The 20,120-nt window shown below is 42.0% G+C and overlaps 3 protein-coding genes across 3 annotated transcripts; all 3 read right to left on the bottom strand.

The window, feature by feature from the left end:
• Positions 1 to 75: 75 nt before the first annotated feature.
• Positions 76 to 11,237, bottom strand: irak3 (interleukin-1 receptor-associated kinase 3). The gene is made up of 13 exons (XM_056424819.1): positions 10,807 to 11,237; positions 9,777 to 9,968; positions 8,493 to 8,560; positions 8,003 to 8,051; positions 6,631 to 6,794; positions 6,019 to 6,083; positions 5,821 to 5,938; positions 5,000 to 5,118; positions 4,168 to 4,366; positions 3,153 to 3,215; positions 2,846 to 3,013; positions 1,369 to 1,726; positions 76 to 1,274 (listed from the first exon to the last, which is right to left on the bottom strand). Exons 1-13 carry the CDS (start codon positions 10,907 to 10,909, stop codon positions 1,159 to 1,161), a joined length of 1,782 nt encoding a protein of 593 aa, XP_056280794.1. The 5' UTR covers positions 10,910 to 11,237; the 3' UTR covers positions 76 to 1,158.
• A 660-nt stretch (positions 11,238 to 11,897) lies between these two features.
• On the bottom strand, positions 11,898 to 15,034 carry LOC130200485 (beta-2-microglobulin-like). Its single transcript, XM_056424827.1, has 3 exons — positions 14,860 to 15,034; positions 13,297 to 13,566; positions 11,898 to 12,481 (listed from the first exon to the last, which is right to left on the bottom strand). Exons 1-3 carry the CDS (start codon positions 14,924 to 14,926, stop codon positions 12,468 to 12,470), a joined length of 351 nt encoding a protein of 116 aa, XP_056280802.1. The 5' UTR covers positions 14,927 to 15,034; the 3' UTR covers positions 11,898 to 12,467.
• Positions 15,035 to 16,092: 1,058 nt separating this feature from the next.
• Positions 16,093 to 19,163, bottom strand: LOC130200484 (beta-2-microglobulin-like). The gene is made up of 3 exons (XM_056424826.1): positions 19,044 to 19,163; positions 17,642 to 17,914; positions 16,093 to 16,937 (listed from the first exon to the last, which is right to left on the bottom strand). Exons 1-3 carry the CDS (start codon positions 19,132 to 19,134, stop codon positions 16,924 to 16,926), a joined length of 378 nt encoding a protein of 125 aa, XP_056280801.1. The 5' UTR covers positions 19,135 to 19,163; the 3' UTR covers positions 16,093 to 16,923.
• Positions 19,164 to 20,120: the final 957 nt, after the last annotated feature.

The raw sequence follows: 20,120 nt of genomic DNA, 5'->3' as shown, positions 1-20,120 counted from the left end.
TTGTAACAAATGGACATCAACTGTCACCTTGTATATACAATAGGCTATGTAGAAATAAATGACACATCAAGCTAGTTGAAAAATGACTCCACTCTTAAGTTTTTAATTACAAATTACGTTCCATATATTATCGGCCCTATAAAATACAAATTACAAAAATACTCAAAAGTAATTGAAAGACGTATTTCAAATAGAAGTCATATAAATACTGCCCTCCTGTGACCTCTTCTTCTCATTTCATGTCATCTAAACACAAACAAACCAAAGCTAATGGCATGTCAATAAGAGAACAGTTTATAAATGAGATAAATTAGAACGAGTCGCACAACCGGAATATTTCATAGTGAAGTGGATTGAGAGTCGGATGTTGCGCAACATGGAGGCTACATCAGAGATAGATTTAGATTAATTTGTGCTTCAGATTCATAATCTCAGGTCATCGCATCTAGTTTTTTAAAATAGATGCCTGAAATAAGGCCTGTGGTTAACACCAGCTGAAGAGATTTCTACGATATGTAATAATTAATTAAATACCGCTCTCATAGTCGCTGACAAGCGGCTAAATGAGAGCATGAGGTCATCAAACCTTTATAGGCCCCGTTGTGTTCACCCGCCCTCAATCAGAGGATCGGGGTACGATTCCCGGGGCCAGTCCATGTCGATGTGTCCTTGGGCAAGTGGAACCCCCATCCGTAATCCCCCCCGCAGGCTGTGCCTACGGTTTGTGAATGATAGACCGTCCCGATGTGCAGGTGGTACATTCCATGCAGGCTCCTCCCATCAGTGTATGAATGAGTGTGAATGATGTCATGTAGTCTATTTACCAGTTTGTTTACGGCGTAAAGTTAGCTTGTCAAGGTGTCTAAGGTTACGTCATAAACGTGGTTATTGGGTGCTAACCGTCAAACCCGTGACCTCATTTTACGACAGGCCCCTGAGCCTTCTGAGCCCAAACCAACCGGCGGATATCTTCCACGGAGATGAACTCAAAAACATTTTTTAAAAAAATTTGTTTCGCAATTATGATCTTTTTTTCTTTTCTTTCAGGAAGAAAAAGCGATATTCTGCATCTTTCGATAAAAAAAGTTCTGTTTCTCTTTTATTCTGAAATATTGGTCTCCGCGTAGCTTTATGAAACAATATAATCCTGGACGCTCTCTACTGCAGGCTGATCTCAGAGAGGAGCTCCTGCGTGTGAATCAGCCCTCTGTCGTAAAGACTCAGTCTGGTCCTCAGTCTCTGCTTGGCTGCATTTTCCACCACCAGGGATTCAGCTGAAACACACACACACACACACACACACACACTGTATATTTAGCCTGTGATCGGTTGAACCAGGCGATTGCCCTGAACACCCGGAGCGCTCACCCTGAGGGTCGTCTGTGGCGTCGCTGGTGAAGCCGTTGGCCCGGCAGTCCTCGCAGGCCACGCCGCCGCCGGCCTCCGCCGGGCAGCTGCACTGCACGGGCCAGCTGCAGTACAGGTCCACCGCCCCCCCCACGTCACTCAGGTAGGTCACCTCCGATTGGCTGCATTCACGGGGGCCCCCGGCGGCCGTCGGGGGAGCGGTGGGCGGGCCGTGCTGCTCGTCGTGCTCCACGGGGACGGAGGACGGCGGGCGGCGGCTCGGCTCGGCGGCGGGAGGGTCTCTGTCGTCCAGGCTGCGGGGTTGGTCGGCGGGGGGGCAGCTGGGCGGAGGAAGCAGCCGGCTCAGTGCTGGAAGAACCTGAAGACAGTCGAGATTTGAAATATTAATCTCATCCTTAATTAGGGTCTTTGTGGGGTAGGAGGGTGACACCCTAACCATTGGGAGTTTTTCCTGATCCGATGTGAGGTCAAAGGTCAGGGGTGTCGTGTGGGTACAGATTGTAAAGCCCTCTGAGGCTAATTCGTAATTTGTGAGCATAGACTTCTTTCCAACCAGAGGAGGAGTCGCCCCCTGCTGGTCAGGAGAGAAAATGTCGCTTTAACACGTGAAGCATAGACGATACAACCAGAAGAATCGCCCCCCGGTGGTCAGTAGAGAGAATGCAGCTTTAATACATGAAGCATAGACTTCTAAACAACCAGAAGAATCGCCCCCTAGTGGTCAGTCGAGAGAATGGAGCTTTAACACATGAAGGATAGACTTCTATACAACCAGAGGAGTCGCCCCCTAAAGGTCAGTAGAAAGAAGCTATTGGGCGATATAAAATAAACTGAATTTAATTGAATTTGAGATTAGGAGAACAAAAGAGATGCATGTGGTAACATTGATGAGAAAAGAAAAGGAAGTGAGTGGAAGGCGTAAGTTTACTCGCTTCACTATTTGTGGTTGATTCGCGTCATTCGCTCCTTAGAGGGGGCGGGGCTTATCTCCATGGCTTTACTCCGTGGAAACAGTTATCATTTCCTCCATCTACCACGGAAGAAATAACCACTAGTTCTGCTTTATACTTGGTGAGGACGTCCCACAAACGTCTGAACGTCTAACGCCCTCGTGTTTGGATTCATAACATTAATATCATATATATATATATATATATTTATACATCACCCGGAGGCTCATACAGCTCGGTGACTTTCACCGACTACATCTGAATGACTGCGGCTACTAGAGTAGAGGAGCATCTCAACTCTGATTGGCTTTCGCAACTCAGCGTCGGGCTAATTTTTCGCCAAAGTTTAAATATTTGAACTTGAGGCGAATGATGCACATTTTTCGCTTCGCTCAATTTGCGTCGCCCGGCGAAACTTTGCGTCAATCGCAGCCATTCGTGTCTGTACATTGACTTAGCATGGGATCTACTTCCTTCTGGTGTGAACGCAGCGTTAAAGTAAATAGGAATGAAATGGTATCGCTCACATTCTCCATGCTCGGTCTGTTGCGGCGGCGGCGAGCAGCACAGTCCAAAGCCAGGCGCAGAAGGTCGAGGGCCACGGCCGGCGACCACCGGCCGGCCGACTCGTCCAAGAACTGCATGCAGGAGTCCACGCCGCCGCTGTCCTCCACCTCGGCCTCGAGCAGGTCTCTCTGACGGAGCAGACAGACGATGCCGTCACTTAGATGTGATCACGCGTGACCTCACAGTGGACGATGTAGCCTCGAGATAAAAGGCTTCATAAGAACCAGAACCTGTGGCGGTCCGGCTCCGGCTTCATTGCAGACTCACCAGGGCCGTTTGTTTCGGTACGTCCTCGGTGACCTTCCGTCCCGTTACCGTTTCCATTATAACCTGGGAGCAAGCAAACTGTCATCAATGGCAATCAATCATGTTTCCATTAGAAACTAGAACGGGCACTCGGTAGAGCGCATACCTTCGCATATCACAAGATGGGGCATTGAATTATGAACATGTTGGCATTAGTTGCATGCCAATTGGATAGAAATTGACCGCACTATGGTAAAAAGAAGATGTTGATCTTTTCATGACCTTGGCCTTGACCTTTGACCCGATCGGTCCCAAAATCTAATCAAATGGTCCCCGTATAATAACCAATCATCCCACCAAATTTCATGCGATTCGGTTAAATACTTTTTGAGTTATGCGAGTAACACGCATATAAATAAATAAATAAATACACAGCGATCAAAACATAACCTTCCGCATTTTCAATGCGAAGGTAATCACAGTCCTTCGCGACGGAAACATTTACTTTGCACTTCTCCTCATGAATAATATTGCTAATACGCAAATGTCTGTCGACTGGAGATAAGAAGACGTGATGTCACTCGTTGGTTTGTAGACTGCAGTTTTGAAGCCTTGAGTTCGGCCATCTTGTTTTTTGCAACCAGTGAGCGTAAGTGACCATATTTGGAATGCGGAGAAGTGAGGTAGAGACGCCATATACGTGTCTGATAGAGAGAGCTGTCAATCACCTTGTAGCCCCGCCCCTAATTGAAGAAGACATGAAACTAGAAATGGTGACATGAACTCGTGTTTACAATATTTACCGAGGGAGTAAATCAAAAGAGAAATACAGTAATTTACATAGACTTCTATACAACCAGAGGAGTCGCCCCCTGGTGGTCAGGAGAGAGAATGCAGTTTAACACATGAAGCATAGACTTCTATACAACCAGAGGAGTCAGTAGAGAGTCGTCAGTAGAGAGCATGTTGTAAAATGTTGAACGTCGAACTCGACTCGATGAACACACAGCATGAGGACCGTTCTTGTTACAATCACCATTCCGAAGCTGTAAACATCCAGGCTGAAGGACAGCTTGCCGTCTCGGATGTGCTCCTCAGAGAGGTATCCCAGGTTGCTGGGCAACCTCGTTTCCAGAGTGACAGTGCAGTTGTGATTGGCTGAATGAGGACGGAGACGAGCCAACCCAAAGTCGGACAGCTTGGGCTGCAGGCCTTCGTCCAGGAGTATGTTAGCACTGTGCAGAGACGGATGAAAGGCGGCTTTATATTTAATATACATAGCATCAATTTCTGAATAGGACACAGATTCATTTTATGAGAAGAACGGTAAAATATAATCTGTCATTTTAAGGACCAATTCGATCTTATTTTTCTTATTGAGGGGGCGACTCCTCTGGTTTTATAGAAGTCTATGCTTCATGTATTAAAGCTGCATTCTCACTTCTAACCACAAGGGGGCGACTCCTCTGGTAGTAAAAACCTTTTATTCCTACCGTATCACATTAGCATCGTTTATAATGTCATTCTTTGGAATGAGGTGAAATTTATTTTCCATTATTAACTAGTTAACATTTTGCATAATTTCAACCTATGATGAGATCACACCAGCCGCGATGGCAAAAAGGTGTGAAGCGCGTGTGTGTGTGTGTGTGTGTGTGTGGGGGGGGCAATGTCTCCTTCCCCCACTTCCTTCCGCCTTACATCCTGCGCCCTGACTAGGACCGCACCCATCTTCTAACTTGGGCTACATTTTACTACGTTTCTGATGTTTCGAGTCTCAATGATATTTCATATTTCTCTTGAAGCAGGTGTTGGTTCTGTAAAGTGAGACAACAGCCAGCGGGAGGGTATCGTTCTTCATCTGGTACCTGGAGATGTTGCCACAGACCACTGGGCAGGGCTGTGCTGTGTGCAGGTGGTGCAAGGCCTTCGCTGCTCCCTTGATGATGGAGAGGCGCTGTTGCCAGGAGAGAGGCGGCTCTCCGTCCTGTACGGTGACAACACATCATCTCAGATATGACACAAAAAAGACTTTTCCAGTAACCTCGCAGAGGTGTATGGTCAGGTATATATGTATATATGTAGAAATCTATATATATAAATACAGTATATATAAGTCTATGTATAAAACTACTGTATATTATATTCTTAATTTACCTAAAGAATCTTGCAAAGAAGACACATCTTATATATACATATAAACATAATTATATATATGGTCATCCCGTAACCACAGGACACTGAACCCCCATTTAAAGTATATATATATATATATATATATATACACACATATATATATATATATATATATACATTTATATATGTGTATATACATCTACTGTATATTATATTCTTAATTTACCTAAATAATCTTGCAAACAAGACACATATTATATATATGTATGTATATCTAGATATATACATCTATATAGATAGATATATATACAGTTTTCCTATATTTTATATCTTAGTAACTCAAATTGTGTTCCAGGACGTTAAAAGTACCCATTGCTACTTTTTTATTATGTCTATGTTGTTATTTATTTGAAAGTATTAATGAACTTGTTCAACTTGTATCCCAAAAGTTCATTTCCTGTTTTTTCCGAAATTGAAAGTGTAACCGAGCAACCACTTGGCCAGGTGAACACGTGACACCCACAGGATCAGAGCAACACGTCACTAAACCTACCCGGCGGCGGTGGAGTCGGTGGAAGAGCGACCCGTTGGGGAAGTACGGGTAGACCAGGCAGTAGCGTCCCTCGCCAGAGAAACAGCCCAGCGGCTCCAAGACGTTGGGATGTTGGTACCTGTAACGCATCGCCACGTTTCACATCGACCACACGGAAACATAGAAAGGGTATTCTTGAGGGCGATTGTTGACACGTACAAATGTTGGATTTCCATTTCTCTCCTGAAGACGTCCCAGAGCTTCTTCCACGCCTCCATATTTGTCTGGAGAGCGATGGATAAGGATAAGAGAAGAGAATCCTTTATTAGTCCCACGGTGGGGACATTTACAGGATTACAGCAGCAAAGGGGTAAAGTGCACACGAGACATAGTAAGATTAAAGGGATATAAACAATAGTCAATAAAACAGTAAATAAACTACCGTAATAATATATACTCCCACGCAGAATAAATATGGCTATCTACACAGTGTATTGATATAAATATTGCAGAGAAGTGAATGAAGTGTTTACCAGACATTAAAGGGATGCTTTGGATGTTTTAAAGTGGGGTAGTATGAGTTACTTATTCATAGTTTGCTAATCTAATTTTGGACACTGGAAAAAAGTAAATCTCAGAGTAAGTGTTTACCGAATATTTTTTTACCTGAAGACTCCTTCGATAAACACGTTAGCTCTCAGAACACGCCAAGCGTCTCCAAGCTGATTGTGGAGAATCACCTCATCCAGTCCCACATCCAAACCATCCCTTGAGTCAGAAGCTTTTATATTGATAGAAGCATCATGTCAGAGTGTCAGAATCAACAATCACCTGTTTGAAAAGCTTCACCGCCACCTCTTTACTTCCTGTCTGCGCTCTGTAGACATCAGAGAAGTGTCCCTCGGCAATTCTCATCTCATGATGAAAATCCCTGGTTCCATCGATGATGTCTTGAAAAGTGATTTCGGGAGGCTGATGTCCTCCGGCGGAGCTCACTGGAACACAGAGACGCTTCAGTGCTTAGCGACTGACTTTTTAAGCATACAAAGCTCTGATTGGCCGTTTGTTGACTCGGGTTGGGCACCGAAACCCGGTGCCAGTTCTCTGGTGTCTCCCCCCCGTCAGCAGGTTACGATAGCCTATGATTTAACTATGAAAGCGGAGGCATGCACCGTGTTTGTCTGGATGAGCCCGTGCCGAGCACGTCCGCGGTCAGGCTGGGCGCGAAGGGGAGACGGTCCCCCTGAACACGTGGAGACCGATGATGACAAGAACAGCGTTAACTCAGATTAGTACCGTAACGTTGATTGCAAGTCTTGAATTCATAAAAGTAGGCCAACAAATATTAAACTAGAACGGGCACTCGGTAGAGCGCATACCTTAGCCGCAGCCACTTTTTTGGTACTTGGCATGAGAGTGTGGGGAGCTTGATGTCATGTGAACATTTTGGCATTAGTTGCATGCCAATTGGATAATAATTGTGCGATGGTAAAAAGAAGATTTTGACCTTTTCATGACCTTGACCTTTGATCTGATCGATCCCAAAATCTAATCAAAGGGTCCCCGGATAATAACCAATCATCCCACCAAATTTCATGCGATTCGGTTTAATACTTTTTGAGTTATGCGAATAACACGCATACAAATAAATAAATAAATAAATACACAGCGATCAAAACATAACCTTCCGCATTCTCGAATGCGAAGGTAATTAGCCATTATAAACATGTTTAAGCTACCAGCGTGACAGTCTGATATCCGTTGTTTGTCAGTGCTCCATGAGAACGGCTTTTACACGGAATATGGCCGAAGAGGTTTGAAATGTCGTCATTGTCAATCGTCGTTTTGTGCTTCTTTTTTTTAAAGTATCGGTTCAGGCACCGTTTAGGCACCGGGTATCGTTCTAAAAGTACCGGTTTAGCACCGGAATCAAAAAAGAAAAAACCAATACACATCCCGATTGTTGATTCACGGTGTGCGTCAACATAGATTTTAGTAGCACTTCTACCAGCGACTGTTTAGTGGTGACATCACAACCTCACGTTTAAAAAAGCACAGCGTCTGAATACGGGTCGTGTGCAGTGAGCGTTTTGACACTTTCACAGCAACTAAAGGTGCTTTATAATCCAAAAGGACATGGACGTTACACTTTCTACACCGTGGAACCTTTAAATCAAACTCTTCTCGTGGTCACTTTACTTACCGGGGCATGACGCGTTACTTGAAGAAATCTCCTCTGGTTGGAAGGATCCCTAATCGGAGCAAACACAGGCAGGGTTCTTACACATGTTGACCAGTGGATTTCCAGGACTTTTCCAGGACTTTAAACCAAATTTCCATGACCAAACTAAAATCTCGGTACAAACATGAAAACTGTAGAAAATGTAGCGTATTGAGAGCTATCGCCAGCTTATATTTTGAGCGTCTTTCTTTAAAAAATATATTAATTATTTCAAACTCCGCGTCAATGAACATGTGATTATAACACATTTCCATGACTTTTCCAAAACTTTCATGATTTAAGTTTTTTCCATGACTTTTCCAGGCCTGGAAATGACCATTTTAAAATTTCATGACTTTTCCAGGTTTTCCATGACCGTACGAACCCTGACAGGACAGGAGGGTCATTTATTCTTGTTACTGCACACAGGTCATGCAGGACGGCCTCCTGCCAAGAGCACAAATATTTCTACCTTCTCTTCATCCGCTGACATCTTCCCTATGGACTCTGCGTGTGGACTGCTGGGGGGCACAGGCGACTCTGTAAATAAGACAGATTGCCCAAATATGAAATCAAAGTTCTATTCCTCTTGATAGCTGCATCGCCATGGTTGGTGACATCAGACATGAGCCACAAAGAGGAACCAAGGAAGGTGTTTGCGTTTCCCCTTTGTCATGTAACTTCCCTCCAACACTCATTCAGTCAATGTGCAAACTTGCTTGCATGAACAGTATTTCAAGCGTATTAAACCACAATATTTGCAGATATTCCGCTGTAGTTTCCTGAATTAATGGAGATAATGGTCATTGTCCCTGCTCAACATGAGGTAACATCAGACAGCCCAGAATCTTTGTATCATCCGGCCGTGATCATTGTCTTGTTACTGTCTGTTGCTCGTACTAAAAGTCTTCACAAGGTTCAGAACGCTGTGGCTAGTTTCACACCTGAAACTAGACTATACGGCCATATCATGAGAGAAGGAACAGTTGTCCTTCCACGGAGAGGGAACAGTTGTCCTTCCTTGGAGAGGGAACAGTTGTCCTTCCACGGAGAGGGAACAGTTGTCCTTCCACGGAGAGGGAACATTTGTCCTTCCTTGGAGAGGGAACAGTTGTCCTTCCTTGGAGAGGGAACATTTGTCCTTTCTGGAAGAGGGAACAGTTGTCCTTCCTTGGAGAGGGAACATTTGTCCTTCCTTGGAGAGGGAACAGTTGTCCTTCCTTGGAGAGGGAACATTTGTCCTTCCAGGGAGAGGGAACAGTTGTCCTTCCGAAGAGAGGGAACAGTTGTCCTTCCGAAGAGAGGCAACCGTTGTCCTTCCTTGGAGAGGGAACAGTTGTCCTTCCTTGGAGAGGGAACAGTTGCTCTCCCTGAAGAGTTGTTCCTTGTCCGAAAGAAATCAAAGCACTAAGGACAGAGGTGGTCGTATGCTGTACAGTTTGTACCTTGTCGACTTTAAACCTTACTGTTTAAATTAGTTTGTTTGAGGCCAGATTGTGTTTTGGTCCAGAAGACGTGGCTCCTGGACTGAATCTTATTCAGTTTGTGTAATGTTGTCAGTATCCGCTGTGAAAGTATGTATTATCACACCAAATAGACAGTTCTGATTCAATTCCACTCGACCTGGAGCTTTAAAGAGCGTACACAGCGTCTCTGAAGTTATGCAATCAATTCAGTTTCCTGGATAAGTAACTAACATTTGAAATGTTGTTTTCAGATACATGAGGAAAGGATTTTGGATTTGTTGGTAACTGACCTGACTGAGCCGGACCTTGGAGGAGCTGCAGGGCCCTGTGGTGGCCCATGTCCTGCAGCACCTTGAGCAGGTCCTGCACCCTTGGATTCTCCTGAGCCCAGGACCAGAGCAGCTCCCGAGTGGGACTCCGGCCGGCCGCCTCCACACGCTCCAACATCCGAACCTCTAACAGGCTGGGGGCGACTCGGACCGCTGGAGGCCGTGACGGAAGACGTACAGGTACAGTGTCAGTGCACGCACAACAACAAAGGACACAAGTTCATCCACGCCTTTCCTTTATCCAAATAACCCACATCAACCTCTTTATGTGGATGAATGGAAGATGATCAAGTGTTTTCACCAATGCATGAAGTAAGGATGGTATATTTCTTTTCTGGGAGTTTTTCCTGATCCGATGTGAGGTCAAAGGTCAGGGATGTTGCGTGTGTACAGATGTTAACGCCCTCTGAGGCAAATTTATAATTTGTGATTTTGGGCTGTACAGAATAAACTGAATTTACTTGTATTGAACATACAAAAGCCACCAAATGTGAACATTTCTGAAGCCTATGTGTTGATAATTCCTCTGAACAAGTCATATTCTAATGTTTAAAGATCTGTTATTGTTATGTTCTTCATTATTTTGTCAAAAGATGTAAACAGACTAACATACAGAGAGAAAGACAGACAGAGAGACAGACAATTTGACAGACAGATAGACAGACAGACAGACAGACAGACAGATAGACAGACAGACAGACAGACAGACAGACAGACAGATAGACAGATAGACAGACAGACAGACAGACAGGCAGGCAGACAGACAGATAGACAGACAGACAGACAGACAGATAGACAGACAGATAGACAGACAGACAGATAGACAGACAGATAGACAGATAGACAGACAGACAGACAGATAGACAGATAGACAGACAGACAGACAGACAGATAGACAGATAGACAGACAGACAGACAGATAGACAGACAGAGTATTGTGGTCGACTCTTATCTCCAATCCAACCCAGATCTCCAGAAGACTCCTGCTCACCGACTCCTCGCCAGCCGAGCCGGTCGTCTCCGCTGTCCAGGATTCTGCTCAGCGTCTCGACGACAGCCGGGGGCACGTCGTACAGGAAGGTGTTCGGGTCCATCGAGCCGCCGCGGAGCTCCACTGAGCCGCCCGCGAAGCGGGAGAAGTAGTCGAGTTTCTCAAACACGGAAATCCCCTCCGCCCCTGCGTGAGTCAAGAGACGGACTCTACATTCACCTCACGACTTTGTCCCGCAACGTGGAAACAAGCACGACTGCACGAGACTGCTCCATGAAAGAAACACACACGACTTATTCACCTGAAGTCGCAACAAAAGATCAAAGAGAACGCGTTTAGAGCCCAGTGGCGGACTGAAGCTGACGGAGGGCCCGGGCACAGCAAGACAAGGGCCCCAGCAGCGTACAGTGAAGCACCAGCAGCTACAGTGAAGCACCAGCAGCATACAGTAGACTGAGTAGAGTAATATATAATAGATATTACATACTCCTACATTTTGGCATTCTGCATTTGACGTAATACGTATTTAGAACGGTGACGGTATTTGAAAGATTTGGGAACTTCTTGTGTTGCTGCTCAAGAAATACTAATTTGTTTACATGATCTCTAGCTCCCTTTCTAGAGCAATCAAACGTTGTTTTAAATGTTTTCCAGAGCAGTATTAATTTGTATCATTGCAAAGATGACACATTGCTATGTAACGTTCATCACGGAGTTCCTCAAGGTCCTGTGCTTGGACCCATTTTATTTACCTTATTAATGCTTCCTGTGGCAATATTATCAGGAAACATTCCATACGCTTTCATTGTTATGCAGATACTCAATTATAAACTGAACTGAATAAATGATTCAGTAACATTACGTGTATGGTGAATATAAACTCTAAAAAGTATCGGACCGAGTGATACTTAAATAAACTCCACCTGTGGAGTACCACAGGCATCAGTGATCGGTCTCTTTTATCTCAAACTTCTCAGATGTTCTCAATAATTTGCTGTGATCAATAAAGTATGGCACTTCCTCTTTCCTTCTAACATGCTGATGATTTGTGAAATGCATTTTGTATGAACTCAATAAACTGGACAAAGAGGTGTTATGGACACATTTATTACCTGGCCACATTGTATACAACACATTTACAGAGTAATCCTTATTTCATAAGAACAAATGTGTACAAGGTCATTAAAGAGCACTGTGAATGACATTAAAAAGAAGGAGTAGAGTTAAAATGACTGTCCTTTATTCTTTACAGATCAAGCATAATACACAAATAAATTTGTCTAGATGGTGAAAAATCAAGACGTGCTTATTTTCTAAAATAATTATTTACTACTAATTCCACCATGTTTCCACATTACAGTTACATAAGATAACAGCACATGAACTGCTGGGCTTGACACAGTATGTAGAATCCTGATAATTTGCACTAAAATGTCTACGTTTGGACCTGAACCCATCAGCTATGATACACAACGAAGTGGTTTGGGGTGGTTTAGTTAATCTTTAATAAAGCTTTTTTGTCAATTGGTATTTCTGATAAAAAGTGCCTCGAGTGCCTTCAAAATAAAACCTCACGATCAGAGACAAATCTGTGCTACTCACACAATGAACCGAAACAAAGACATTATAAAACACAGCTGGAGCACGGCGGAGCACAGCGCTCACATGTCCGGTTCTGTGGAGAGAAATAGAAACGTGTTGAGAACCGGTTCTCTTTGGACCATGTAAACCTTTTTTACATATAAAAATAAAAGATACTAAAATGAGCTCAACATTTAAAAACCTCTTACCACAACAATTGAAATAATCGTTTGAGACAAGTGCTGGACAAGTGCTTAATTATGATTAATATTATGGGGGAATTGACGTACATGTTGTGTGTTATTGCTTAATCCTTTGAATTTGAAAATAAGTTTTAAAAAACATGGGACGACTGGGTGAGACCAAACAAGAAAAATATATTTATCTTTTTTATAATATTACTATTTTGGCCTATTATGAAAAACACATATGGAAATTATAAATTCATAACATATCATCTCTTATGGAGACTATATATATATTGATATAGTTGATATAAAAATCACGTTATAGTGGTATTAATATGTAAATCTCTGGCAGGGTTCATACACATGTTGACCAAATTTCCATGACCAACAATTTTGTGAAATCTTGAGTGTAAACATGAAAAAGTAAGAACATTTTGCATTTAAACTAACCGTGACAATTCCAAAGCATACAGTATAAACCGTGGAAATTAACATATGAATATAATAAATGTCCATGACTTTTCCAAAACTTTTAGGATTTAATTTTTTTCCCCAATTACTTCTCCAGGCCTGGAAATAACCATTTTAAAATGTCATGACTTTACCAGGGTTTCCTTTACCGTAAGAACCCTGCTCTGGTTGTCTTATTCTAAAACGAATATATTTATACTAATACACCTAAAACGGGCATAAATGGTGGCAGGCAGAGGCGGACACGTACCCCAGGTATATATCGAGGAGCGCCCCATGTGAGTCACGTTGCAGGCGTACGTGTCTTCTTTGTGCGGGGTGAAGGGCACGTGCTTGATGAGGTGGTAGTGCCAGTTCTCCTCGAAGGCCAGGTCTGTTTGTTGAGCTCCGGGCATCTCCCGCTTGTTCTGGGTCAGCTCGATGCGGATATCTGGCGGGTAGAAGCCGGTCACGTGACAGACCAAAGTGTTGTCCTTGACGTCTCCCGGTCGCCGACTGTACACCTGAACAGCTGGTGCAGCTACCGAGAAACAGAAAGAGAGAAAAAAAGTTCACGCGTGTACAGATAATTTTTTGTTACAAAATATGACAGCGCTGGCAAAGTAGATTTAATTAACTTGGAGCTCTTTGAGTAGGGCGTAAAAAAAGAAACTTCAATTCAGATGGTGCACAATGGGTTTAGGAATATCTCCTTTCTTTCACATTTATATAGTATAGAATATCTATCCAATTTTGCAAAAAAATTGCCACTTCGCAACGATCAAGATAAGCTTTTTTCTGTCAATATAGCACAAACTGGATCGTTTATTTCTTCGATGGACTTCCAGGTAAGGGAAACCAATATGAAAGTGTCTTTAAAGCTGCATTTTCTTTACTGACCACCAGGGGGCGACTCCTCTGGTTGTATAGAAGTATATGCTTCATGTGTTAAAGCTGCATTCTCTCTACTGATCACCAGGAGGCGACTCCTCTGGTTGTATAGAAGTCTTGCTTCATGTGTTAAAGCTGAATTATCTCTACTCACCACCAGGGGGTGACTCCTCTGGTTGTATAGAAGTATATGCTTCATGTGTTGAAGGTGCATTCTCTCTACTCACCACCAGGTGGCGACTCCTCTGATTGTATAGAAGTCTATATAAAATGACTCTACTTCTCTCTTGATGTATTCCCTGATTAAACATTGTAAACATGAGTTTATGGTCTCAACCTCTAGTTTTAAGTATTCTTCAATACAGCATAATGTTCATTTAATAAATTATGATAATTTAGAGTCAAACAGACCATAAAGCAGGGGATTAATCAGGGCGGGGCGGACTGGGATTGACAAAGTCGCTGCTGCCCTATAAAACATCACTAAGCCACTCCTCCACATTCCAGATATGATAACTTCTGTTCAAAGTAAACAATACACTTCTTGTGAAATACACTAACTAGGGTTCACTTTCATGTTCTTGGCTTTGTGTATAGTTAATATAGCATCTTCTTACAAATACATTGGAGAAAAAAATTTATCCGTAGTGCCACAACCAAAACAATACACAGCGGGTTCCAATGGCTGTCGTGGACCTTGCCCTCGTCACTGCATTGCCATTTTAAAATGTACGACGTCAGTGTAAGTAGAAATAGTCAATATAGGCCTACAATAAAAAAAATATACACTCAACTTTCCTGACAAAGTTTCGGCTAACTATTCTTTGGTATCCATATTTTTTTTCACATTTATAGGGCATATATAATGTGAATGCCGAGCCCTCCCGTCTTTCCTGCCTCGCGCTTAATATCACATAAACATATAAGTATGTACAGTACTTACATGACTTGGCTCTTGAAGCGGGGAGGCAGAGCAGGCAGACCAGAATTGCGCAGACACACGTCTTCATGGCTTCTTCTTCAGTTCGTCTCTGTGGATCTTAAGTTACTGTATGTTTGTACAAACTCACAAATCGAAAGTACGAATGTCTTCTTTTCCGGCTTTGTGAGCGTTGGAACGCTCCAGCGCCGTCTAAGCCCCGCCCACAAAAAGATTCTCGGCGTGTATTGGTTGAAAAACAAAAGTGCATCCGGGTGTCCACTTTACTCCACCAATAGAATAATTAGAAGGACGTGTCGCGAGGTATAATTTACAACAACAAGGCTCTCTCTGACGCAGTTTCATGAAATACGTGTTATTCGAGCCCAGTTTGTTTTCTTGTGGATTATTATTTACAAATTGTTGCACGTCGTCTTAAACTTAATATATATTTAGATAGAAAGAAAACATACAGTTATATGCTACTTTATACTTCTATTCTACTCCATTTTAGAAGAAAATAGTGTACTTGTTTACTCCAAGTCTCCGTGTTATATTGCAGATGTAGACCATATTTTGTTGCTAATTATGTAATTTTACTGTTGTAAGATCTTGAGCGCAAGGCCTTTTATTTTTGGTTGCTTCTTATACTTCAGTAATATACTTCTCGCACCACTATAGACGTATACACACATAAAGTATGTACAGTGCTAGTACTGGTTGTGTTTTAATACTTCATGTTTAGCCCAAATCTGTACTATGATAACTCACCTGGTGTAATTGTACAACCCACATTGAAGACGTCATATGAAAGGCCTGCAGTAGACTCGGAATAACACCAACTAAATGGAACTCAGCCATCACTCATTGCATTATTTACACCTGTGTGCTTTTCCCGTGTGACAAGTCGAAATGTGTGCTGTGAGAATGAGGCCTGTGGAGGAAGTCAATTCGCTCACGAAATAAATGTCAAAATATCTCAGTTATCGTTCGATGAGCTGATATCGGAGAGCTTATGTGTTTCTTAAATCTGATGACAAAAGTGAGAAGTTCAATGACTCGAAAGGGAATTTATCTGAAATAATGATGTCCCAAACAGCAACATTATGTCGGTCACTATTGGGATGTTACCCTGCTGATACCTAAAGCGGAATAGCAGTTTTTCACATTGACTTTCATGCAACCCGTGACTGATTTTAATGTTGAATTTGACTGATTAACCTATGATAAAAGTTTGTTTTAAAAGAAGACACCAGGGAGATTTACGGAGGAATTTATTTAGTATGGGGAAAATGACAAAAAACCTGAAATACAAAATCAAAATTGCGTATTTTTAATGTATTATTATAATTATCTTTATTTAAAAGGGACCATGTACAGTTAAAACATAAATGTCCCCATTTGATGCTCGGTACCAGATTGTAGATAACGTGATCAATTTGCATTTCATCGGCTCATCTAGGTAGAAAAAATTCATTCGAGTTATTAAATCACTTAGTGAACAGAAACCAAGAAACATTTCATTTTCATTCACCCACATTTCACTACCAAAAGATGGAAAATAAGTATTCTAAGACCAACTCATTGACAAAAAACAAAAAGCCTCTCACTCAGATAGTGTAGTAAAACAATTCACAAATATATATATATGTATATATAACATACTGTATATATTTATACATATTTATATATTTATAAACACAATACATATATATATATATACATATAAATATATATAATTATATCTGTATCTATATATATATGTTTTTATTGTTTACACAAAAAATATATAATTATATGTGTATGACTGGGAAACCAGTGCAAGAAGGAAAGAGTTGTGCCATGTAAAGTATGCGGTGAGCCTGTAATGTGTCAAGTATAACATATAATATATAATAACAATATATATATAAACAGAAATGAAACCGAAATATGAAATGGATTATTCGTGGATTAAAAGAGAAGCAGTGATTCTGTTGATTGGAGATGTAGAATAGAGGCTGCTGTGGTCGGAGAGAAGGACGGCACGGCGGCGGCACGGCGGCGGCACGGCGGCGGCACGGCGGCGGCACGGCGCTGACATGTGCTTTACATGTTTGGGTCTGTCGAAAAAGTGGAAAAAAGCAAACAGGCGATTGTTTTCATCGATGTTGCAAAAAACTGCTGAAGAAACATTTGTACTTCCTGAAGAGGCAAATCCTTCACATGCATTTGATTTGTGTATTTTTGGTTTACTGAGGGTAAAACACTCGTTACACGACGTCTATGATGCCTTCAACTGCTTTTAAATGTGTATCTTTGTATTTGTATCTGAATGTTCTTTCTCTATACAAATACATATACAAACACTTACATTCTCTATAACTTTTGAGCAATTTCTAGCCTTGTACTACGTTTATTACTGTAATTATATTAACACCTCTCAATATTGCCTGAATTTATTGTAATATAAAATATCATTATAATTACTTAATGTATAATCCAATGTTGCAGGCTGTATCACATGTTTTATTTCTCTGTAAGCACACACACACACATGTGCGTACACACACACATACTCGTACACACGAATATACACACATGCACACACGTACACACACACACACTGGTATACACACATGTACACACACACACATATACACACATGCACACACAGGTACACACACACACACATGCACACACACGTACACACATACACACACACGTACACATACACGCATACACAAACACACATGTACACACACACATACACACAGACACGTACACAAACACGTCCACACGCACACACTGAGTGAGCGCGGCTCACCCCAGGCGTAGTCCTTGGCCGCCGCCCCGTGTGTGACCTGGCAGCTGTACTTGTCCTCCCTCCTCGGCGTGAAGACCACGTTCTTGATGAGGTGGAAGCTCCAGTCCCGGTCGAAGGCCAGGTCGGTCTGCTGGGCTTCGGGGAGCTCCTCGCCGTCCTTCATCAGCTCGATGGAGATGTCGGGGGGGTGGAAGCCGCTCACGTGGCAGATCAGGGTGTTCTCTTTGCCGAACTCTCCCGCCTGGCGGCTGTACACCTGGACCTTGGGAGGAGCTGAAGGCGACGCGGAGGAGGAGGTCAGACCAAACTACCTTTTTACAAGCGACTTATTCGACTGCGTTGGAACTGAAAGGACTTCACGTTGAAGCAGTTGAGGTCCTGTTTTCAATATTTTAACTAGAGTTTTAGGGATCGAGGTACAACCGTGTCCGCGTCTCGCAATCTTTGCAATCCCAGCCAAAGCAATCCCGTACTGCACCAAAGACGTGGATATTATTGCTTTTACCACTCTTCTTCTGGCACGTCGTAGATTACTTCTTGTTTTGAAGTCTCCAAGTTCACCATCTCAGTCTGCCTGGCTTAAGGATGTGAAGTTTTATTATTCATTATTATTTGGAATTATTTTGTCATTTTGTTTTGCCTTTGTTATTATTTTTAATTTGATCTTTAATTTATTTCTTTACTTTTGTTTTTTATGTTTTACTTTCCTATTTTTTAAACTGACTAACACATACACAAAAAAGTAAAATACTTATTCTTTAATCCCTGTATATCATATTGTGCATTATAATCAATAAAGTATATATATATATATATATACATATAAAAAGAAACAGCTGAGGTTGCTGGTGGCACAACAACTACACTGACGTATTTTCTTATGATTTGCAGAAATTATTTCACTTTTTCCATTTAATTTTAGATATCCACAATATTTTTTTAGACAATCTGGGTATGTGCTATAGAATTCTTATGAAAAAAAAATCTTCACACTGGATCTACAATCCAACTGTTTGTGTCATCATTGTAATTTTTCAGGTGTCACACATGAAAATAAAATTCCAGATATCAATGGTGTAATTGTAATGTAAGAATGGCAAATGACCTTTCATATGAAAAAACTAAGCTCGTACAACCAGGGTGAGGCAACTGCGTCATCACAACACGCCTGTCTCAGGTAAATCGAAACTAAATTCGAACAACGAATTAAAAAACAATGGGGTTCATCTTCCTCTGCCTGCTTGTATTCTGTAAAAAAACATGCAGACCGATTCATATTTTGAGTCTTATTTTTGCTCGCGTCTTGTTTTTACTTGAGATACACTTCTTCTGGCATCCTTCCGTTCAAAAAGTTTAAACGTTTAAAAGTTTAAAATGACAGCAGCAGCTGATCAGGACTCACTGTAGTCGGTGTCTTGAGCGAAGCAGACAGCGAGCAGCGCCGCCAGACACAGCAGCAGCATCGTGTGTGTCCCGTGGTTCCTGGAGTCCATTGGGAGCGTGCGGTCACCGTCCTCAGAAGAGCTGAACTAAAGCGAAAGGCTCGAGCGCAGCGGAGGACTCTGGCACCGCCCACTGCATGGCGCCCGCCAATAGTTAATTCACATCACACTGTTGCTAGGTCAAATATGTCCAAACAGGTTTGGTTCATTGTGGGAAAAGAAATATTGGTGAAAAACTCCCTGAAAACCCTAATTAACCAACTTTATAGTCTTTTTGTGTAGTTTTGTCTCTCTTTGTGGTCGTTACAAGTCTCTGTGTTTTTATTTGTCTCTTTGTGGTCATTTTCTCTCTCTTTGTAGTTGTTTTGTGTCTTTTAGAGGTTATTACCAGTGTCTCTATGTTTTTATGTGTCTCTTTGTGGTCATTTTCTCTCTCTTTGTAGTTGTTTTATGTATTTTAGTGATTATTACTAGTGCCTCTAAGTTTTTATTTGGCTATTTGTGGTCATTCTATCTCTCTTTGTTGTTATTTTGTGTCTTTTAGTGGTTATTACCAGTCTCACTGTGTTTTTATTTGTCTCTCTGTGGTCATTCTATGTCTCTTTGTAGTTGTTTTATGTCTTTTAGAGGTTATTACCAGTGTCTTTAAGTTTTTATTTGTCTCTCTGTGGTCATTCTATGTCTCTTTGTAGTTGTTTTGTGTCTTTCAGTAGTTATTACCAGTCTCTCTATGTTTTTATTTGTCTCTTGTAGCCATTTTCTCATTGTATTTGATTTGTGTTACTTTGTGGTCATTCTAAGTCATCTTCTGGTTGGTCCGTTTCACTTTGAGTGTATCCCAAGTTTATTTGCATCGTCACTTCCCTAACTTGCATCTTTTCCTTTGTGAGTGTGGGAAATGTGGACGCAATTAAGTGACGTGGGATGCACCCGTTTTGTAGGACAATGCCAAAGGGTCCCCTGACACTTTGGGCCCCTGCGCCTGTGCCTGGCCGGCCCTTTTAATAATCCATCCATTTCGAGAAGAATCAATGGTG

This window comes from Pseudoliparis swirei, chromosome 10 (assembly GCF_029220125.1).
Source record: "Pseudoliparis swirei isolate HS2019 ecotype Mariana Trench chromosome 10, NWPU_hadal_v1, whole genome shotgun sequence".
Lineage (NCBI taxonomy): Eukaryota > Metazoa > Chordata > Actinopteri > Perciformes > Liparidae > Pseudoliparis > Pseudoliparis swirei.
The sequence above is the reverse complement of the archived record's forward strand: the minus strand, read 5'-3'. Positions and strand labels throughout refer to the sequence as shown.